The sequence below is a fragment of the Ptychodera flava genome, chromosome 13 (genome assembly GCF_041260155.1).
Source record: "Ptychodera flava strain L36383 chromosome 13, AS_Pfla_20210202, whole genome shotgun sequence".
NCBI lineage: Eukaryota > Metazoa > Hemichordata > Enteropneusta > Ptychoderidae > Ptychodera > Ptychodera flava.
In genome coordinates this window covers 40,803,060-40,821,624 of record NC_091940.1, presented here as the reverse complement: position 1 = coordinate 40,821,624, position 18,565 = coordinate 40,803,060, and the positions used below count along the sequence as shown (strand labels likewise).

General features: G+C 37.4%; 1 protein-coding gene across 1 annotated transcript in view; it reads right to left on the bottom strand.

Annotated features, from left to right (window-relative positions):
• The window catches only part of LOC139148459 (beta-1,4-galactosyltransferase 5-like), a 61,904-nt gene extending 44,860 nt beyond the window's left edge, over window positions 1–17,044 (bottom strand). Inside the window, exon 1 of the mRNA XM_070719920.1 lies at window positions 16,481–17,044. Coding sequence (XP_070576021.1) covers window positions 16,481–16,619 — 139 coding nt within the window. The 5' untranslated portion in view covers window positions 16,620–17,044. The remainder of the gene's footprint in view (window positions 1–16,480) is intronic.
• Between the last annotated feature and the right edge of the window lie 1,521 nt (window positions 17,045–18,565).

Sequence of the window (18,565 nt, the reverse complement as noted above, 5' to 3'; positions counted from 1 at the left end):
AGCAACAAAACAGTTTTTAGTTGTTCATTCTTTGTGAAAAGGGAAGATATTTGGATATCTAGTATCTTTTGCATAAAGTTCACCTGAAAATACGGGAAAAACTATCTCTTTCACTTCTGAGTAAGAAGCCAAAAAAATGGGTAACAGATCCTGAAACCATTCCCTAGATACCCACAACTCAGCAAAAATGCTGAACTAATTAGTATACCTGGTAAGTTCACGTTTGTATCATGTGATGTACCGGTATGTTGACTGTGTCACTATTGCTCTAGCTACGGTATATTGAAGATACAAACACAAGTTTGTCTGACAGTCATACTGTATTAATTTGAATAATGAACCCTACAAAGTCCAAGGACATGACCTTGGATCTGCCCTACGGATACACCTATTGTAAAACCAGTGAAAGTACCCATAATGCATTTCAACTGTATGTTGATGTCCCAGCTGGTATAGCCAGTTCAGTGCCAAATGTACCAAGGCTGAACTTAGTTCTTTGTCATTGGTTTTCAAAGCCTATCCTCATTTCATCCATCCGCCATGTTGTCCAGAGCAGGTCAAAACCTTTTACACTTACCAAATGGTCAGGCTGAAACAATCCACTATTACTTGCCAGATTTTCTGGCATTTATAGTAACACAAAAATATATTTTACACACCTGTATGATGTGCAAACACTGTACGTACAGACTGTAATGGTATGAACGAAAGTAATGGCATCACTGAATTGACGTCAACTGCAATGTGTGAGGTTTTTCAACTATATGCCAGTATTTATAAAAAGACATCAAACATCTCATTGTGCATATAGTTCCAACCCATGATATGCATGATTGCAAGTACTTCCTAACTTAACTTCTGGATTTTCCCACTGGCCCTTTTCTTTGTGTTTGTATCTGGCATTTTCACAAATCCTGACCAGGTGCTTCTACCCATAGTTTATTATCTGATTGTATCCCAGGTATACTCAGTGATACCCTGATTTATGAAATACAAACACACTTTGTTTGATGCATGAGAACACAGGCAATGAAATGTTTGATATTCAACATCTGGTTGGGACCAACATTGAACTTGTATTGACAGGGCCTCTAATTGTAGATGTCGTTTTATTGTATGATTTTCCAGGTCAATGGTTCCTTTGAATATTGTAAAGGTGTGTTGAGTGAAAAGTTTTATAGAATTCTGAACAACAGACAAAGGGTAAGAAAAATAATTTTGGTCCAATTCAACAAAAGAAGTGTCATTGTCAGGCCAATCCAACTCACAATGGGGAGTGAGAGGAGGGCATGGTGGGTAAAGGTATGGTGAAATGGCATTATGGTGGACTGGGAGGAGGGCATGGTGGGTAAAGGTATGGTGAAATGGCATTATGGTGGACTGGGAGGAGGGCATGGTGGGTAAAGGTATGGTGAAATGGCATTATGGTGGACTGGGAGGAGGGCATGGTGGGTAAAGGTATGGTGAAATGGCATTATGGTGGACTGGGAGGAGGGCATGGTGGGTAAAGGTATGGTGAAATGGCATTATGGTGGACTGGGAGGAGGGCATGGTGGGTAAAGATATGGTGAAATGGCATTATGGTGGACTGGGAGGAGGGCATGGTGGGTAAAGGTATGGTGAAATGGCATTATGGTGGACTGGGAGGAGGGCATGGTGGGTAAGGTATGGTGAAATGGCATTATGGTGGACTGGGAGGAGGGCATGGTGGGTAAGGTATGGTGAAATGGCATTGTGGTGGACTGGGAGGAGGGCATGGTGGGTAAAGGTATGGTGAAAATAGCATTATGGTGGACTGGGAGGAGGGCATGGTGGGTAAAGGTATGGTGAAATGGCATTATGGTGGACTGGGAGGAGGGCATGGTGGGTAAAGATATGGTGAAATGGCATTATGGTGGACTGGGAGGAGGGCATGGTGGGTAAAGGTATGGTGAAATGGCATTATGGTGGACTGGGAGGAGGGCATGGTGGGTAAAGGTATGGTGAAATGGCATTATGGTGGACTGGGAGGAGGGCATGGTGGGTAAAGGTATGGTGAAATGGCATTATGGTGGACTGGGAGGAGGGCATGGTGGGTAAAGGTATGGTGAAATGGCATTATGGTGGACTGGGAGGAGGGCATGGTGGGTAAAGGTATGGTGAAATGGCATTATGGTGGACTGGAGGAGGGCATGGTGGGTAAAGGTATGGTGAAATGGCATTATGGTGGACTCATACAGTTTTAACCTTATATATACCACAGTTATGTTTACTTTAATAATTATTTTTGTACAAGACAATTTGTATCTTATATGTTTACTAAGCAGTACATGTATACATCACGCACTGCAATCACAAATCCATGAAAGATTTGTACTGCTATAAAATATTAAGCAAATGCATTGCACCTTAAAAAATATGGCAATAAGTAAAACTGATGATGCTGCCATAAGGCAATCCTAAAATACTGTAATATAAATGGACATTGTCATGTTGGACATGGCCAGACCTGTGTCAGAAAACATACTACCACTTAGCATACAGGTACTGGAATGAAGTTATAATGTACTGATGCATATTCAGAAAAGTTTGAAATACTTCAGGGTTAAGTTGTTTTTGTTGACTCACTTGGAAGATTGTAGAATATGTGACTTTTAAGTGTCTTGTTTCAGTGAAAATCCAAAATTTAAATTTCCCCTAGAGAGTCAACTAGGATAGTAACCATCTTGAATTTTGAAAAGCAGTAAATCTTCAAGAATTCATTTCTCTTGTAGCAAAATTTGAACAGTCACTCCTAAAAAGTTAAAATGGTTCAGTTTCAAAGTACAGACTACCTTACATTAAGATGCATTTTACTGAACAATGCTGATTGTCCTGATGAGGAAACGCTAAAGCAGATGTTTGCATTATCATGAAAAAAATTTATAAGGAGCAGATACAGACAGCAACCTGGATCATGTAATAAAAAATACCTTTGATGATCACGTATCTCTGACTTGACTGTATGCACAGAATTTCACATTTTTTTCAGATCGCTGTAGCCCACTTGGTAGACAGTATGGATAGGCACATGTGATGCCATTATTTGGACCCGATATTATCTGAATTACAGTAATGCTGTATCTTTGTTGATGGACAACTAAATGAACACTGCTACTGGCACTACAGCCTACTGTAATACCTATGAGTATGAGTATCAACACTGTATGGTTTAGGTGATAATATTTTACATGTCAAGGGAACCTCACCATGAAAACATTGATCAGGCAATCACACAACTTCAATATACTCTGATACTCCAAGGGGACTGGAACATCCTGTACATATTACAGCTGAACACTTAAAATTGAAGAATTAATCTTCCATATTTTGACTTGTACAATCCATGTGGGAATTCCGACATCAGCTTTTATGAAGTGAACAAGATGAAGCACTTGCTGGAACACTGAATGCACACCTATATGATGGATTACATCACTTTTACACAAATTATTTGATAACAGTCACTGCTGATAAAAAGCAAAACTGATACAGTTTTAATGTCATGTCTATAAATCAAAGAATATACATTTTACATTTTGCTTACTTTTAAGCTACATATGTCCACAATATACCTATCTTTGTCGCCAATGATAATAAAAGTTCTTTGCTGCATACCTGATGATGGACAGGCAGGTGGCAAAGCTTTTAAAATGCAAATATACCATCTTTGCTGTTTAAGTTGTACCAATTAAAAGTAGCTTTTGTTTGTATGTATGAATACTCAAATGTAGTTTCAGATAGTTAAACTTTGAAGCTCGAATCAATATAACCAGATTGTGAAATAAGTATTTGCTTAGTGTATGGGCAATTTGTCAAAGGATTATGACACATTTATGGCCGTGTCTGCCAGTAACTGTACATGTTTTGTAACACTGAATCATACTCATGAACAAAACAAGATCTGATACAACCTTAATAAGTTCATTTTAATAATTTTTCCCTCAGAAACTAACAACCTGGCACGAAAAAGTGAAACACATCGGCCAACTATTGCATTATGCGTAAATATAAACATGACAACACATGGTATCCGTATTTTCAGGGTAAGAGTCACTTTGTTGCCATGTTTTGTTATCTAAAAGAAAATAACAAAGATTGTTATGTAACAGTTATATTTGATGAAGTTCAGTCAACAAACGTTTGACCAATGACTGGATCAGCAGACCTAACAAATTGTTATTGTTCAATTGTTTGTGAAAAAATACACATTTACACAAACACTACATCCACAGTCATATTTGAATTTCACTATTTCCATGTCATCCCACTAAGAAATTTATTTCATATTCTGTATGACCCTATGGGCTGCAGTGAAATGACCTCAGATAGCTGCAGACATATGGTAGCTGCTTAAGATGCAAGAGAGAAAAGAGATGCAATGCATATGAGAACTGCATCTTCATATTTTTATCCATAATTCAAAGGATATTATGAAATCATCTTTTCTCTATGGATTTGAAGCACAAAAAACAATTCTTTAAAACATTCAGAGTTATTGTATAAATTCCAAAGAATTGTACATAGATGTGTATGAATTGACCTGATATCCCATTTCATTCCATATCCGGAATATTTCCGGACTGTAAGACATCTTCATAGATACAGAATTTGGTATGGTCCTATTGTTCTGTATTGTGTTGTTGGACCATTTTCAATGTAAAATGGGTATAACAGGAATGGTAGACCAAGTTTGAAATCCCATGCTATTAGTTGACTGTGACTCAGAGTCCTAGCATAAATTCACCTTAATAGGCAAAAACCAAGTCAGAGTACCAGTAAGCATGCAAGAAAACAGCACATACAAATACTGAGATAGCTCAGTCTGGACTGTTGATAATTTGACAAATATAATGGAACTATTACTAATTGCCCTTTTTTAATTCTTAACATTACAAGATTACTAATCTTCAATTGACCTTGGGATGTAACAGTAGTTGATGATACCATAGGTGACTCACATTTCAAGTGGATTGTTTCTTTACAATGTTACAAGGTCAGCAAATAGACTCTACATTTACACAGCACATGTCTCATGGCAATGTTGTGTCTCATGTTTGTACAAATGTACATACACAAAGTAATAAGGTTAAATCAAGGATACTGTTCAGTGAGGCTGGAAATAGCCACCTGACAGTCCAGTATTTGTGACAATTATTATACCTGACATTGTGAATGCACTTCAAGGACAGATATTCAGAAATTTTTACAATGCTTCACCAGTATTCTGCTATGAGTTCTTATTTTGAAGACTGAAGCATGGAAGAGTAAATGATGTTTTCATGGTCTTGTTTTTGTGAAAATCAAAAATTTTAAATTTCTCTTAGACTCTACAGAGTTAAGGTAGACATAGCAGCCATTTTGAATTTCAAATATCAGAAAATTTTAGATCAACTGTTTCTGTAATGACAAAATTTGCATGGTGACATGGCCCTGATTTTTTTATTGTAATTTTGGAATAGAATCATTTGAAGTTTTCTTGAGGCAAACTTGATTAATCCCTTGAGCGCCAAAGTCACTTTCTGTTACCTACTAAAATATACCCCAGTAAATTTTTTTTCAGATTTTTGCCAAAATTTTGATAAGAAGCTCTTGCCAATGAAATGTGATGTTCCTTTGGTCCAAAATAATCAGGAAAATCACAGAAAAATTCATTAAAATTAGTAAAATGTACTGAAATTTTGGTGGGAAAAAATTACAGCAATCAAAGGGTTAAAAGTTAAAATGTTTTAGTTGGAGGCACACACTACATTGCTTTGGCAACACAGAGCTAAAATAAAGATTGTAGAGTAGTTTTATATATGTCATTGAGTAAAGTGAAATTGTAGAAGGGTAACCACACACCACCAATCATTACCAAATGTATATGACAAATTACATATGATTCAGCAGAATAAAGTCAACAGAATGGCATTGTTGACTGACAAAGGGAATGAAAAAATACTGCCGCCTACCAGCAATATTTCACACCACCTACTCTGAGATTTGACCTACAGGGAATCATGGGAGTCACGCGTCTGTACAATGTCTGTACAGAACAATAGACTTCAGGACTAAAATCACATCCGTGTTGGTTTAAATTTGAAGGCATTACAATGAAAGTAACATGAGCAGAATCATAATTGTTGATAATCCTTCAATAAAGAGTATCAAACATTTAACGAAGACAAAAATTCCAAGGGAGATCCACAAATTTCACTTCATTGCATAGTATAATACACTTTGCAATGAAGTGCTGTACTTTTGCTTTCAGAAGCAAGTCAACTGCAAAAAAGTATGTCACCTAACCCAACTCAAAGCATGTAACTGTACGAATACAATTACAAATTTTCAGCATGCCAAGATTCTGGGATTTTTTCTAAGCATTTCACAAAGTTTTCTTACTTATTTCCATGGTTACATATGACACATATCTTTGTGAGGGTTCTATGTCAACAATTGATTTCTCACAAACTTACATATTACAGCAAGCTTCAAAAATCTCCACAAAATACATTCAAACAGTTAACAAATAACACTATGGTCAATGCAATATTTCAACATCCCAAAACAGAAAGGAACTGTGGGAGAAATTACCATGCAAATAGTCAAGTACAGCAACACTGGAGCTACCTTGTCTTTGACTATTTTTCACAAAGCACAGCAAAAGTGAAGGGTTGATTTCAATGGTAGACAAACATTCAAAGTCGTTAAGCAAACACACATGACAATAAGGTGGCCCAAGGCTGAGGCTAACACTGAGGTCATGTTGTCCTAAATAAATATTTGTCTCACAAATCATCAGGTTGAAACTCCCTCAACAGGGTGACACTATGCAAAACCACTTTCAAGGCTTTGGCATTTCCATGGTAACAGCACCACTAATCTGAAAGCATACAAAGTTTGTTGAACCCAGTTTCTGAGGTCATGTGAGCTGCAATGGTCAGGACACAAAAGCACTGGTTTATTCATCTCAGTAGTGTCAACATATCAAAAGTTTACCACACAATAAACCTGTTTGAACAGTATTTTACTGCTTGTGATTTGACCTAGAAAATTCTATGTTGTGAAATTCAACTTTCAGGAAATTCTTCTCTGTTCTCAAAATGCCACCTCTCTGCCAAACTGGAAGAAAGGCAGGAATATTCAAGAAATAAAATCCTTTTCAAAATGCCAAGGCTAAGCCAATTTACTTCAGTTTGAACTGACACCTTTCAAAGCTCTGTATATTTAATTAATTAATTCAACTATACTGTTGCTGAGTGACAGAAGTATTTGCTTTTCACTGAAATTCAAATCAAGAGAGTAATAAAGCAGTCAATATTACAAATACATGCACAAGAATTGAAACTGTCACTCAGTTATGCTCATAAATAGACTGAGTTTCTTTGCTCTGACACGCCTTAAGGAACTGTGTGGTTCAGCTTCATACTGGTAACAATCTTTCAGTTCCTGACTCATGGCAGTGCACACCTGAAAACACAGTAAAATCAGGACCTGCCAAAAAATGTTGCTTTCTTTGACACAAAACACTGCCTGACACTCCATAACACTGGCTCTCTTCGCTACCTGTCCCGCCAGTGACAAATAACTTAACCAATCAAAGACTCACTTTCAGATCAGAAATCTATACAGAGAGAACTGCAGACAGCCTCGTCCGAAGTATTTCTTAAAAAGATGCAGTTGGTATGCTTTCCTTTATCATTCAGTACATTTCTCAAGATAGTGGTACATGATTGTGTCGTACATTATCTCTGCCTTTTCTTGATTTATTTTTCACAATTTGTTGAATTTTTAAAATTTCTCAAAAAGAATAGAAATTTGCTCCTCGTAAAATAGTAGTAAAAGTTTAACACATCTACTTCCAACTCATTAACTACCTATAGAAGTCAACACTTGAAATTGATTTTGCCATCTTCATTGTTTTGGTGGTTTGGAGAAAACTATTTTCATAGATAACATTTATGGCTTTTGGTGTATTGTGGTAGGACAGAACATCTGTCTATCCAATTGAAGGCAATACAACTACTACAATGGCGAGACAAAAATTACCAATCGTCTGAGCATCTTCAAAATAATTCACAAAGAATTTGTAAAGTGACACCTGTATCTACTTAGATGTCAAATGTCTGCAATGCAACAAGTTAAAACATTCTCTAATGAAGAGCATTTCAACTCTGTATCATCTGAAAGAATTCCGTCTATGATGTAATCAGTCGGACATGTCCATAAATTCTTTGAGCAAGCTAAATATATGCTTTGTAATTTCTGTCTGTGACTATTGGTAGAAAATTGACTGAGAGAGAGAGATGACTGAATAGACTTTCTTGGTAAACTTCTATGAGACAGGAAGTGGTTTGGTGTTCATTTTACCACTGACAGTTTCGGAAAGCTCAATAAATGATATACAGTACAACTATAGGCACTAGAGAAATGTTTACAGCTTTTTGAGCTATCATACTAAGTATTCATCTAATACATGTACATGCATACCAATTCCATTCAGAACAAGTCATCGTTGATGACACAGTCCCCACTGTTAATGGGTACTTTGATTACAGGTCCTCAGAGAGGATAGAGTCCTCTTCATTAGGTCTGTGATAAAATACTTTTGAATAAATTCGCTTGATACATGTGTGAGTTGTAGTTCAGGACATGGAAAAATCGTAATAAAATGGCCACCAATGGCACACGGTGGCCATATTGGATCGTATCACAAAACAAATAAATGTGCATATGTATGACATAGGTCAATGTCCTTATAGCAAATTTGATTAAAATTGGTTGAGATATGCCTGAGTTATGGCTTGTACATGAAAAAATCATAACAAAATGGCCGCACAGCAGCCATATTGGATCGTATCACAAAACAAATTAATGTGCATATGTATGACATTGGTCAATCTCCTTGTACCAACTTTGAATAAATTCACTTGATACATGTCTGAGTTATGGTTCTGGACATGAAAAAATGTAATAAAATGGCCACACGGCGGCCATATTGGATTGTATCACAAAACAAATCAATGTGCATGTGCATGACATAGGTCAATATCCTTGTACCAAGTTTGAATAAAATCGGTTGAGTTATGCCTGAGTTATGGCTCTGTACATGAAAAAATCGTAACAAAATGGCCGCACAGCGGCCATATTGGATTGTATCACAAAACAAATTGATGTGTATAGCTATGACATTGGTCAATGTCCTTGTACCAACTTTGAATAAAATCTGTTGAAACATGCCTGAGTAATGGCTCTGTACATGAAAAAATCGTAACAAAATGGCCGCACTGCGGCCATATTGGATCGTATCACAAAAAAAATTGACGTGCATATCTATGACATTGGTCAATGTCCTTGTACCAACTTTGAATAAAATCAGTTGAAACATGCCTGAGTTATGGCTCTGTACATGAAAAAATCGTAATAAAATGGCCGCCTGGCAGCCATATTGGATCGCATTACAAAACAAATCGACGTGCATCTGTATGACATATGAAGTAATCCTTGTACCAAGTTTGAATGAAATCGCTCCAGGCATCTCTGAGATATCTGCGTGAACGGACGGACGCACGCACGCACGCACGCACGCACGCACGCACGCACGCACGCACGCACGGACATGACCAAACCTATAAGTCCCCCCGGACGGTGTCCGTGGGGACTAAAAATTATCAAACATTCTTACTCAATTCACTGATGTATACTCATTTAACTTTCTTGACAGCCTAACAAAAGACACAACTTTCACCGAATACATGGTTTTATTACAAAAAAGAACATTCCTGCAAGCAACTCCATGCCCTCTGGAACTTCCCAAGCAGTCCGTGACTGTGGGAATGAACATATTAAAATTAACAAATGCACCCCACTTAGCCCTCAGATATGAAGCTCTATTCAACAAGGAATGTTTTTCAATTTGTGAACACCTGTATAAACTGCCATTTTACAGAGGTTAATCATCATACATCATATACGGTGTAATTGCAGTTGTAAAACTTTAAAGTTGATAATTTAAAGTGAAATGAACTTTTGCTGACATGCCAACTCAGTATGTGTGCAAAGAGTTGTCAACTTTTGTCTGGAATGAAATATGGCATTAAGTTAATGTTCTCAAATAACCCATCACTGTAGCAGCTGATGAGACTCATGCATGCATCTTTGCACGTATTGACATCTTTGCAGACAGTACAGACAGTGATAATCTCCAGGCATGTTTTACTGCAAAGTGCTCTCTTCCATATTATCTTTGTACATGTATTTTATGATGTTTCAACAAATAACATGATCCTGTATCTGTACATCTGCTGATAAATCTATGCATTGATGATGTGATGGAATGTTTTCTTGGAGTCTTCCCTGTCACATTCCTTTAGTACTGGAAACTAATTAATTTTGTAACTCAAGTGACTTATTTCACAAACATTAGAATTTTACACAACTTTGTTGAGGACGTCAGTGTTTTCTTCTGTCCTAACATTTAAGTAACACATTTGTAGCAAGCATAGAGGACTTAAGGCCTGAAAGTTTTATGATGTAATTTGGATTGAAGTTTTCCATTGTCAACTTTTGGTCTTGAATGAAATATGGGATTGTGACCTTTGACCTGCTTTATACCTCTGTTTTTGTTAGCCATGATGTACTTATACCGGTATGAACTTGTTGATATATGGCTGCCTTTAGGTGTTGTAGGCAGAGATGAAATAACATAAATACAATAAAATAAAATAAAATACAAAAATATTACCCAATATTCTTGAGGAGCAGTGTTTAAAGTCTAAACACACTGTTAGGGTTAAATCATTAAAATTACAACAAAAGTGCAGCGTTGCATGATGGGATATCCAGTGGCTCACATTGACTACATGACTGAGGGAGAGTTCATGTCAGATTGGTGACGTGACTTGAATACAATTTACTTCCACTCGGCAAGAAGTCTGATCATGAGATGACATAGTTTACATTGCTCTTCACAAACATGACTTCATCATATAGAAACAGTTTGCTCGATTTTAACATCACTGATCTAAACCTGTTTTTGATAATTGTTCAGTACGACCTGTCTTTTTCAGTGGCGTTCTATCCTGTGGTGTTGAATGAGAAATAAATTGAAATGATATTGTATAACCATACACACTGAAACAGCAGTGTGCCGGTAAGGCTGCTGATACAGTAATACAAACCAAAAATTGAATTCACAAAACAAAGCAAGCATAGATGACACTGACACACTCATATTCATTAATGCATGGTGCAAGACCATAGGGACTGTGATTCCAGGAAAGGGACGCTGGTTTAGAGAAAAATACAAGATTATTAATGAATCTAGATAAAATCAGTGTTTTCAACTGTTTGAATAAATGCATTTTACAACTTTGGTCAGCAGGTCAGCAGGTCAGGTCAGATGAGTACTCAGAGATAATATTGTCTCTAACTGTTACCTGACCTTATATGACCTTTGCAACACCTGAGTGCCATTGACAATGGCTTTTCTTACAAATCTTTGTGTAACATTCATGACTGCTAACCTTCAAGAAAGAAAAGTTCTAGAGTATCGTTGGAGCCCAAATCTTGATAAACGTTTCCAGTAGAAGTATTGACCTGCAGCCAATGTAAATCATTTGATGTGTCATGCTAGCAGAGGGCTGACAGCCAACAATTCAGAAAACTGGCAAGATTGGAAATTGATCAACACTGATGGCATTTTGCTTTAATCACCACAAAGCTAGGGAGTCATGAAGCTTGGCAATGGAGTAGAGGAAAACCTTTGATCCCCAAAGGTTTACATCGACTAATTTTAACTGGCGCCAGGAAAGTTCTCTGTCCGTACGTGTGACATAACAAATTTCATGATGCATTCCATCTAAAGTTGCTAGTTTTGCTTTCTCATGAAAAGAAAGACTGCAATCAAAGGATTCTTTGACACTGAGGTGAGACAATACTCATCTTAAGATGACAACAACTTAAATGTGAAAGGTGTCATTGTCACATTGTTACCAGACCACAACTTGCAAGTCAGTACTGATGTATCAAGATTTCAATGAAATCAAAATTAGCTGAGACCCTTACTCTTCTCTAGAAGCTAAACATCATATTAATAAATTCATTGATTTTTTAAAAATGCATTTAAAATAAAAAAATTTGGTGTATTATATACATTTATGAAGTCATATCCCATTAAGCTGGGATTAGATAAGAAAGGACACATGATAGTAAAGCCCAGATCTATGAAAATATCATATTGAATCCTGCACACTCTATTTATCACCAGTGAGTTTAAGAGTTCCTTCACTAAAACAGTCTGTCTCCTAATCTACATGCTAGATGTTTCCTTTCTGCACAAAGATAGGCATGGTACCATTAATAAATGTCACAGACTGTAGGAACACAGCCAAGTGAGAAAATAATATTCCTCTCATAAGAGATTCCGTTCTAAGGATAAAAAAAGATGTGTGCTTCCGGTAAATTTTACCATATTTTATGCATCTCAGCCAACAAAAAGAAAAATACTGGTAATAAAATTTCCTTCTATTATCCTACCCTAATTTTCAAAGGCATGCAACTGGTAACACACACACATTTTATTTATTTGGCCTAATTGATACGTTACTTGTCATTTCTAAGGGAAGGAACTACAAATGTCCATTGACCATCACAAACATCTCTTCCTTCAAAATACTGCAAACTTTTTAGCTTTGATATTTCTTTAAAAATCTTGGCATTTAGTGAGTGTAAAATATTTCTGTGAAGCTTGTCTTACATGAAGATATTACTCCATCAAAACTGTGCATTCAATTTCATCTTGTGTCCTCCCCAGAATGTTGATAAATTTTAATGACATTCAATTTGCAAATCCCACTGGACTAAACCTAATGAAGTGTTATACCAAGGTGTGGAGGGACCGTCCTTATACCAGGGTACAGTAAATTCACAACATTACTCTACTGTTACTACTATTATTATTATTATTATTATCATTATTACTACTATTTGTTACACATTTAGTTATTATATTAGTTGTGAACTGATAAACCAAGTATGCTGATTAGGATTTGAACTCTGATATCCACAATGGTGACCTTATTTGGCAAACCAACGTGATCACCTTTCCCTTCAACTGTCAGTTCACTTAGACACGGTGTCATCGCCGGTTTATTAAAATCAAATGACTACCGGTACTTTGAATTAAACAAATGCAACAATATCCTAAATCTCAAACAGATGCTATCTGCAAGACCTGTCTTGTTTTGGTATCACCGGCAATTAGCAACGTCACTTTACCAAATAACAATGCAAGTATCTTCATGCATTATCTTATGTCATGTTTCTGTTTCTTTTCTGTCTTGCACATCACCAGACCTTAACAGACTGCCAGTGATGTTTGCATGGTGCATGGTGGATGCATGTTGTTCAGATGGTCTTGGGTAAGATATGACATTTGCATATCAAAGTTTTGATTATAAATTTGACAATAATTGTCAGTTATATTTATCTGAATGTACGATAAAATCAGCCAGATTTTATAGTTCAATGACAATTTATTATACATCATAGCTCTATGTTTTGCTCTGCTTTTGAATCATGTGGCCTCACACCTCCAGGCCAAAATTAGCAAGTCATACTTAGCAAACGTGAGGTCAATGTAAAGTTCCTGAATTTTGAATTTGAATTTTATGGCTCTAAATCAATACATCCCTAATGGAATTTCACACATTGAATAAAAATGCATTTACAAGAAAATAAAACAACGAAGAAGTTTTTGTGCCGGATTGCAGCAATGATCATTTTTGTTTGATTTGTTGAGAACATCACAACACATCTGCAGCAGGGTGTGTTCTAAGGCTGGCAACCAAGTATCTGGTCAAGGGGCCTATCACTATCAGTCTGCCTCCATAAGGGTGTGTAAAGTTGTTTCAAAAGCCTACATGGAAATGAAATGTTGGAACACAGCCCCTCGGCCCTCCACACACGTGGTTGGAATAAAAAAGTTCAGTCACAGCATTGACAGTATTGTCATGGTCACAGTTAGAAAACAATGGGTTAAATATATTGTATGAGACTCTTCACACTTGCCACTTATAGCCGCTTTTTAAAAATGTACTTGACATAATATATTATAACTTGACTAAACAGTCCATTATAAGTAACTTTGATCAGTTTAACTAAGGAAATGATGATATTATCCCAGCCTTTCATTCCCTCACACTTGACATGCCTAACTTTTTTACTTGCTTTAATTTGTAGAGATATTGCCATTGTACATACCTAGCTTACAGTTTGAATGGGGCAGAACTCCAACAGTCAAGTCTTTCTATTGCCTGTTGTTTAGTTTTAGTCGTGTAACCTGTATTCCTGTTTTTCCAGCACACACAGATCCAATACAAAACCATGGATGAGAGTATGCTGAACACATGGTCTGGAGATGAGACTTGTTTACAGACTTGTCATTATAAAAGCATTCTTTTGTTTCTGTCACAATAGTGTTATGTAATTAGAAGACTCATTGAAAATCTCTGTCTGTCAATATAAAAGTGATCTTCCGGCTCCAGTGTCTGTGGTTTGTCTGTGATCAGCGGGCACAAGCTAACATTAGTTTCATCATATCTAGGGTCTATGTTTCATGACTTGTGGGAGATGGTGTGTGAAGAGAGACTACCAAATGTAATTAATTCTGGGTATGGTTTATCAACTAAAAACACACATAATCTAGACAATTATTTTTTGTTATCAGTAAAATTGTGGATACAATAAATTGATTGCTTTCACGAAATCTATACAGATCAGCTGATGAGTTTCAAAATTTCAAAAATAAGATACATTGCACTCTATTGATTTCATCATCGGAGCAAATATTCAAAATGACTAACAAGAAAATTGTATTTTACCTGACACAATGCACCAAAAAAAAATCTTTACTGAAAGTAATGACTAGTCAACACTCTATCATACAATTACAAAATAATCCTTTGACCTCTAGGTCATCACACTGTATGTAATAATATTCTCATAATTTCTGATTCCGGGAGTTTGCTGGCATGTCAGATAATTTAGACTTTTCACACCATACAATCAAATTCCATAAAATGGAAAACCTGTCCACACATGCGGTGCTAGCTGAAGTATATATTGATATGCATTGTCTGGCAACACACAGACTTAAATCCATCATCACCACCACCAAAGCCTGTTTTTATGTTGTTGAAAGTTGAATAAAACAAATTTGTGGAATGACCGTGAAAGGAAGGACACACTGCCCCGCCTTCAGATAACTATCATGCCGTTCTGCCAGCACTTTTTTTCTAACTGTCGGCCCATTAGAAGCTAGGGAAGTTGGGGCCAAGACTACGTGAAAGGAAATCATAGGCGTATCACTCACAAATGGGCCATGATCGGGTCATGCTTTTCATCAATGCCGCCAGCATGCGATCTGCTCAATTTCGTAAACGCAGCATGGCTGCGATATCTCGAAAAATTTTGCCAGTTCAAAACCATTTCCGATGTAAAGACTGAGTTTTCTGGTTTTCTGTACTTGAGGTTGTAGTTGTTTTACTAAAATTATGTGCACGACATAAACTGCGTGTGTTTTATTCATGCTGTCCACAATATCATTGAAGACACGTCACCTACAAATTTGACCGCAACTGTGAACGACAGCACAAAATGGCCATGAGACGAGACATGTGACATGAAGAGTGTCATGTTCGCAATTCTCTTCCTTATGAATATAAGACACCGTTTCCAAGGAAATACAGTGTAACAAATTCTGCAAATATTATGTAAAGGAGCGCTACCGTAGGAATACGGCTTATAAAACGTGATAAAATTTCCCTTCCATGTGTACGGTGTGAAAGCTTGCTAGACGCATGATACAGGAGACAGGTTTGTGTTAATCGTATTGAAAATAATCACATTGATACACATTACTGGATCAATGACACTACCACTAGTATAAGACGAGGCGAAGAACAGGTATAAACTAACTGTACAGTGTAAGTCAAATTTCGCCGTAGATCGCTGAATATGAAGACTTCATCCGAATGTACGAAATCCGCCATCCATGGACATCTAGCTGTTAATTATTGCCATGTTCACGGATATTGTTATCACTTATAAAAACACACGACGTTGATTTAATACCAAGGAGATTACGTCATTTAGTAGGAGCTCGTTTTTGTTAACCGAACAACTGAGTGGAAACGCTTAATGTTTGACCGGTCAAAATTCACTCACGTATTTATAACACACAGACATCGTGGCAACGGAAGAATGCTTGTGGGCCGTGCAAGCCGAAGAGGTCATATTCGAATTATACCATTATTTGGCAACCAACAGTCCACGAACACAACAGCACTTGTCAACGAAACAAACCAAAGACGAAAGATACACTTATCGAAAACAAACAAAAATTTGCTCCGCGACAATTGAATAAAACTGAAAGTACTTAAAATATGAATATATAAATATGAGCTGAGGTTTAGCCTACCTGCACCGGGATCAGCGTACACCAGGTAACCGACAGATGATATACATACTGTACATGTGAGCGTTAAAAATACGGTTACAAAGTACTTCCTCATCAACCAGTCCTTGATCTTCCGACTGCGGATACACCACATCTTCATTCCGACTACCTTACTTATCCCACAACGTCACATTTTACGAACAACGACTCCGTTTCTTCGTCATCCTTGTCTTGCGATGTCTACCTCGACACTGCGCATGTCAGGGCGGAATGTAACGTTGATTAAATTGTTATATATAGATTTCCACGCCCTCCGCCTGAAACACAAAGCCAATGCTCTGCTTCTCTAGCTGTGCTCTGAGGAAACTCTGGTGGATTTGTCTTATTCCAAACGTGTCGTTTTCTCAGCAATGCTCCCGAATACAACGTGACTTGCTATCGATATTGTTACTACTTTATGTAATAGTTCGAACTGCGCGCACCCGGTCGTCGCGTTGTTGTGTGAGTCGTCTCCTGTAGTAGTGCCTTGAATCATATACAATGCAATGGTAGTGTTGACTCTACCCACACATCGTACATCCGGGTGGGGTATTGAACTACTGTCCAGAGTAGTCTTGGCATTCCTGAGGGCGCCATCATGCGCTATGCGGCCGTCATAGATTCTCAGAGTGTTACACATGTTACATGTAAACTACAGATCAGTCCCCAACATCCCAGTCGAAAAAATTGTCGCATCATCATGGAAGATGATCTTCAGAACCTGAAAGAAAAATCTTTGTAGGGCTTATCGGGAAGCTTTGGATCACATAACGTTCGACCGAAACTGAAGCCTTTGCACAGGGGAAGGTAAAACCTGATTTTTAAAGGTTAAGCTTATTAAATTTTCTATCACGTGATCATTATGTATACAATAATCACAAAATTCAAATGAAAGCATTTATCAATATCTAGGCTTTCAGAAAACACATAAGTTTAGTTTGATGGGTTTTCGAGCTAAACGTTTGGAAGAGAAATCATTTCTTTGGAAAGGTCCAATACTAACTTTGCTACTTAAAAGATAATACAAATTGTTAAATAAATATGCAGTTTGCGAAGGGTCCTTGTGGCCTTACCACTCACCTGGTCCCGTGTTCGTAGTGGTATTGAGGGCGACAGAAGTAGTGGGGATACGGACCCGCAGCACATGTGTACTCTTTTCGCCTTCCCATGGCTACTGAAAATGATATGCGAAAGTATAAAAATATTGCGATGTTTTGTCAGGAACACAACTTGCTGTACGGGCGCGAGTCAGCTCAGCTGCAAGATCGAAAGCGACTTACTTCCTTGACATGGACTTTGAAGGCGATATCTCGAAAACTAATGAAGGAGGGGCCTTGATCATATTAAAGTAAGGTAGGCCCTATAGCCGTGTTAATCTGACTTAGAAGAAAGTTTTCCTAGCACAATGTCATTGAGGCAGAAGCGATATTTCTATGCACAGATCAACTTATTAAACTTTGGCATGAAAATGGAGATAAAACTTCCATGGCATATGATTTCGATGGGAACACTCTCCTTGCTCATCAGATACACCATTTGAATGAAGGAGCAAAACATATGGCTATAATTTAGAGTGAATCGAAAATTGCCAAATGAGGTGTCAAAACTGGAACAAAGGGGCAAAAACTGGTGTGAAAACAGCAGCGGGTGACAAAGTAAGGCCACGCAAAAAAACGAAGGTGAAGACAGCCACAGATATCATAATGACTTGTAGAGTGTGAGAAATCAATAGTCCGTTGCCAACACAGTCAAACAATGATCGATCATTTGTGCTTCTATTTCCCTCTGAGGATGTCTTCGCGTGTACATGTAATTGCTGTATTATTTGAAAGGGTTTGGAAATTGCTGTCATAAGGAACGACCTTCGCAACCGTGCATGATATATGTTGCCATGGTTACGGATTGCCTGCATCGACAATCACGGATTTTTATATATCAAGGAATTAGGGGCAATGTCTGTTCAATATCGGATGGTAACTTATACACCCAAGCTTATATAGTTCTGTTACCGGTTCCATGATGCAGTGCGCGCTAGGGTATAGAAAAGCGTACGTTACTCGTAGAACT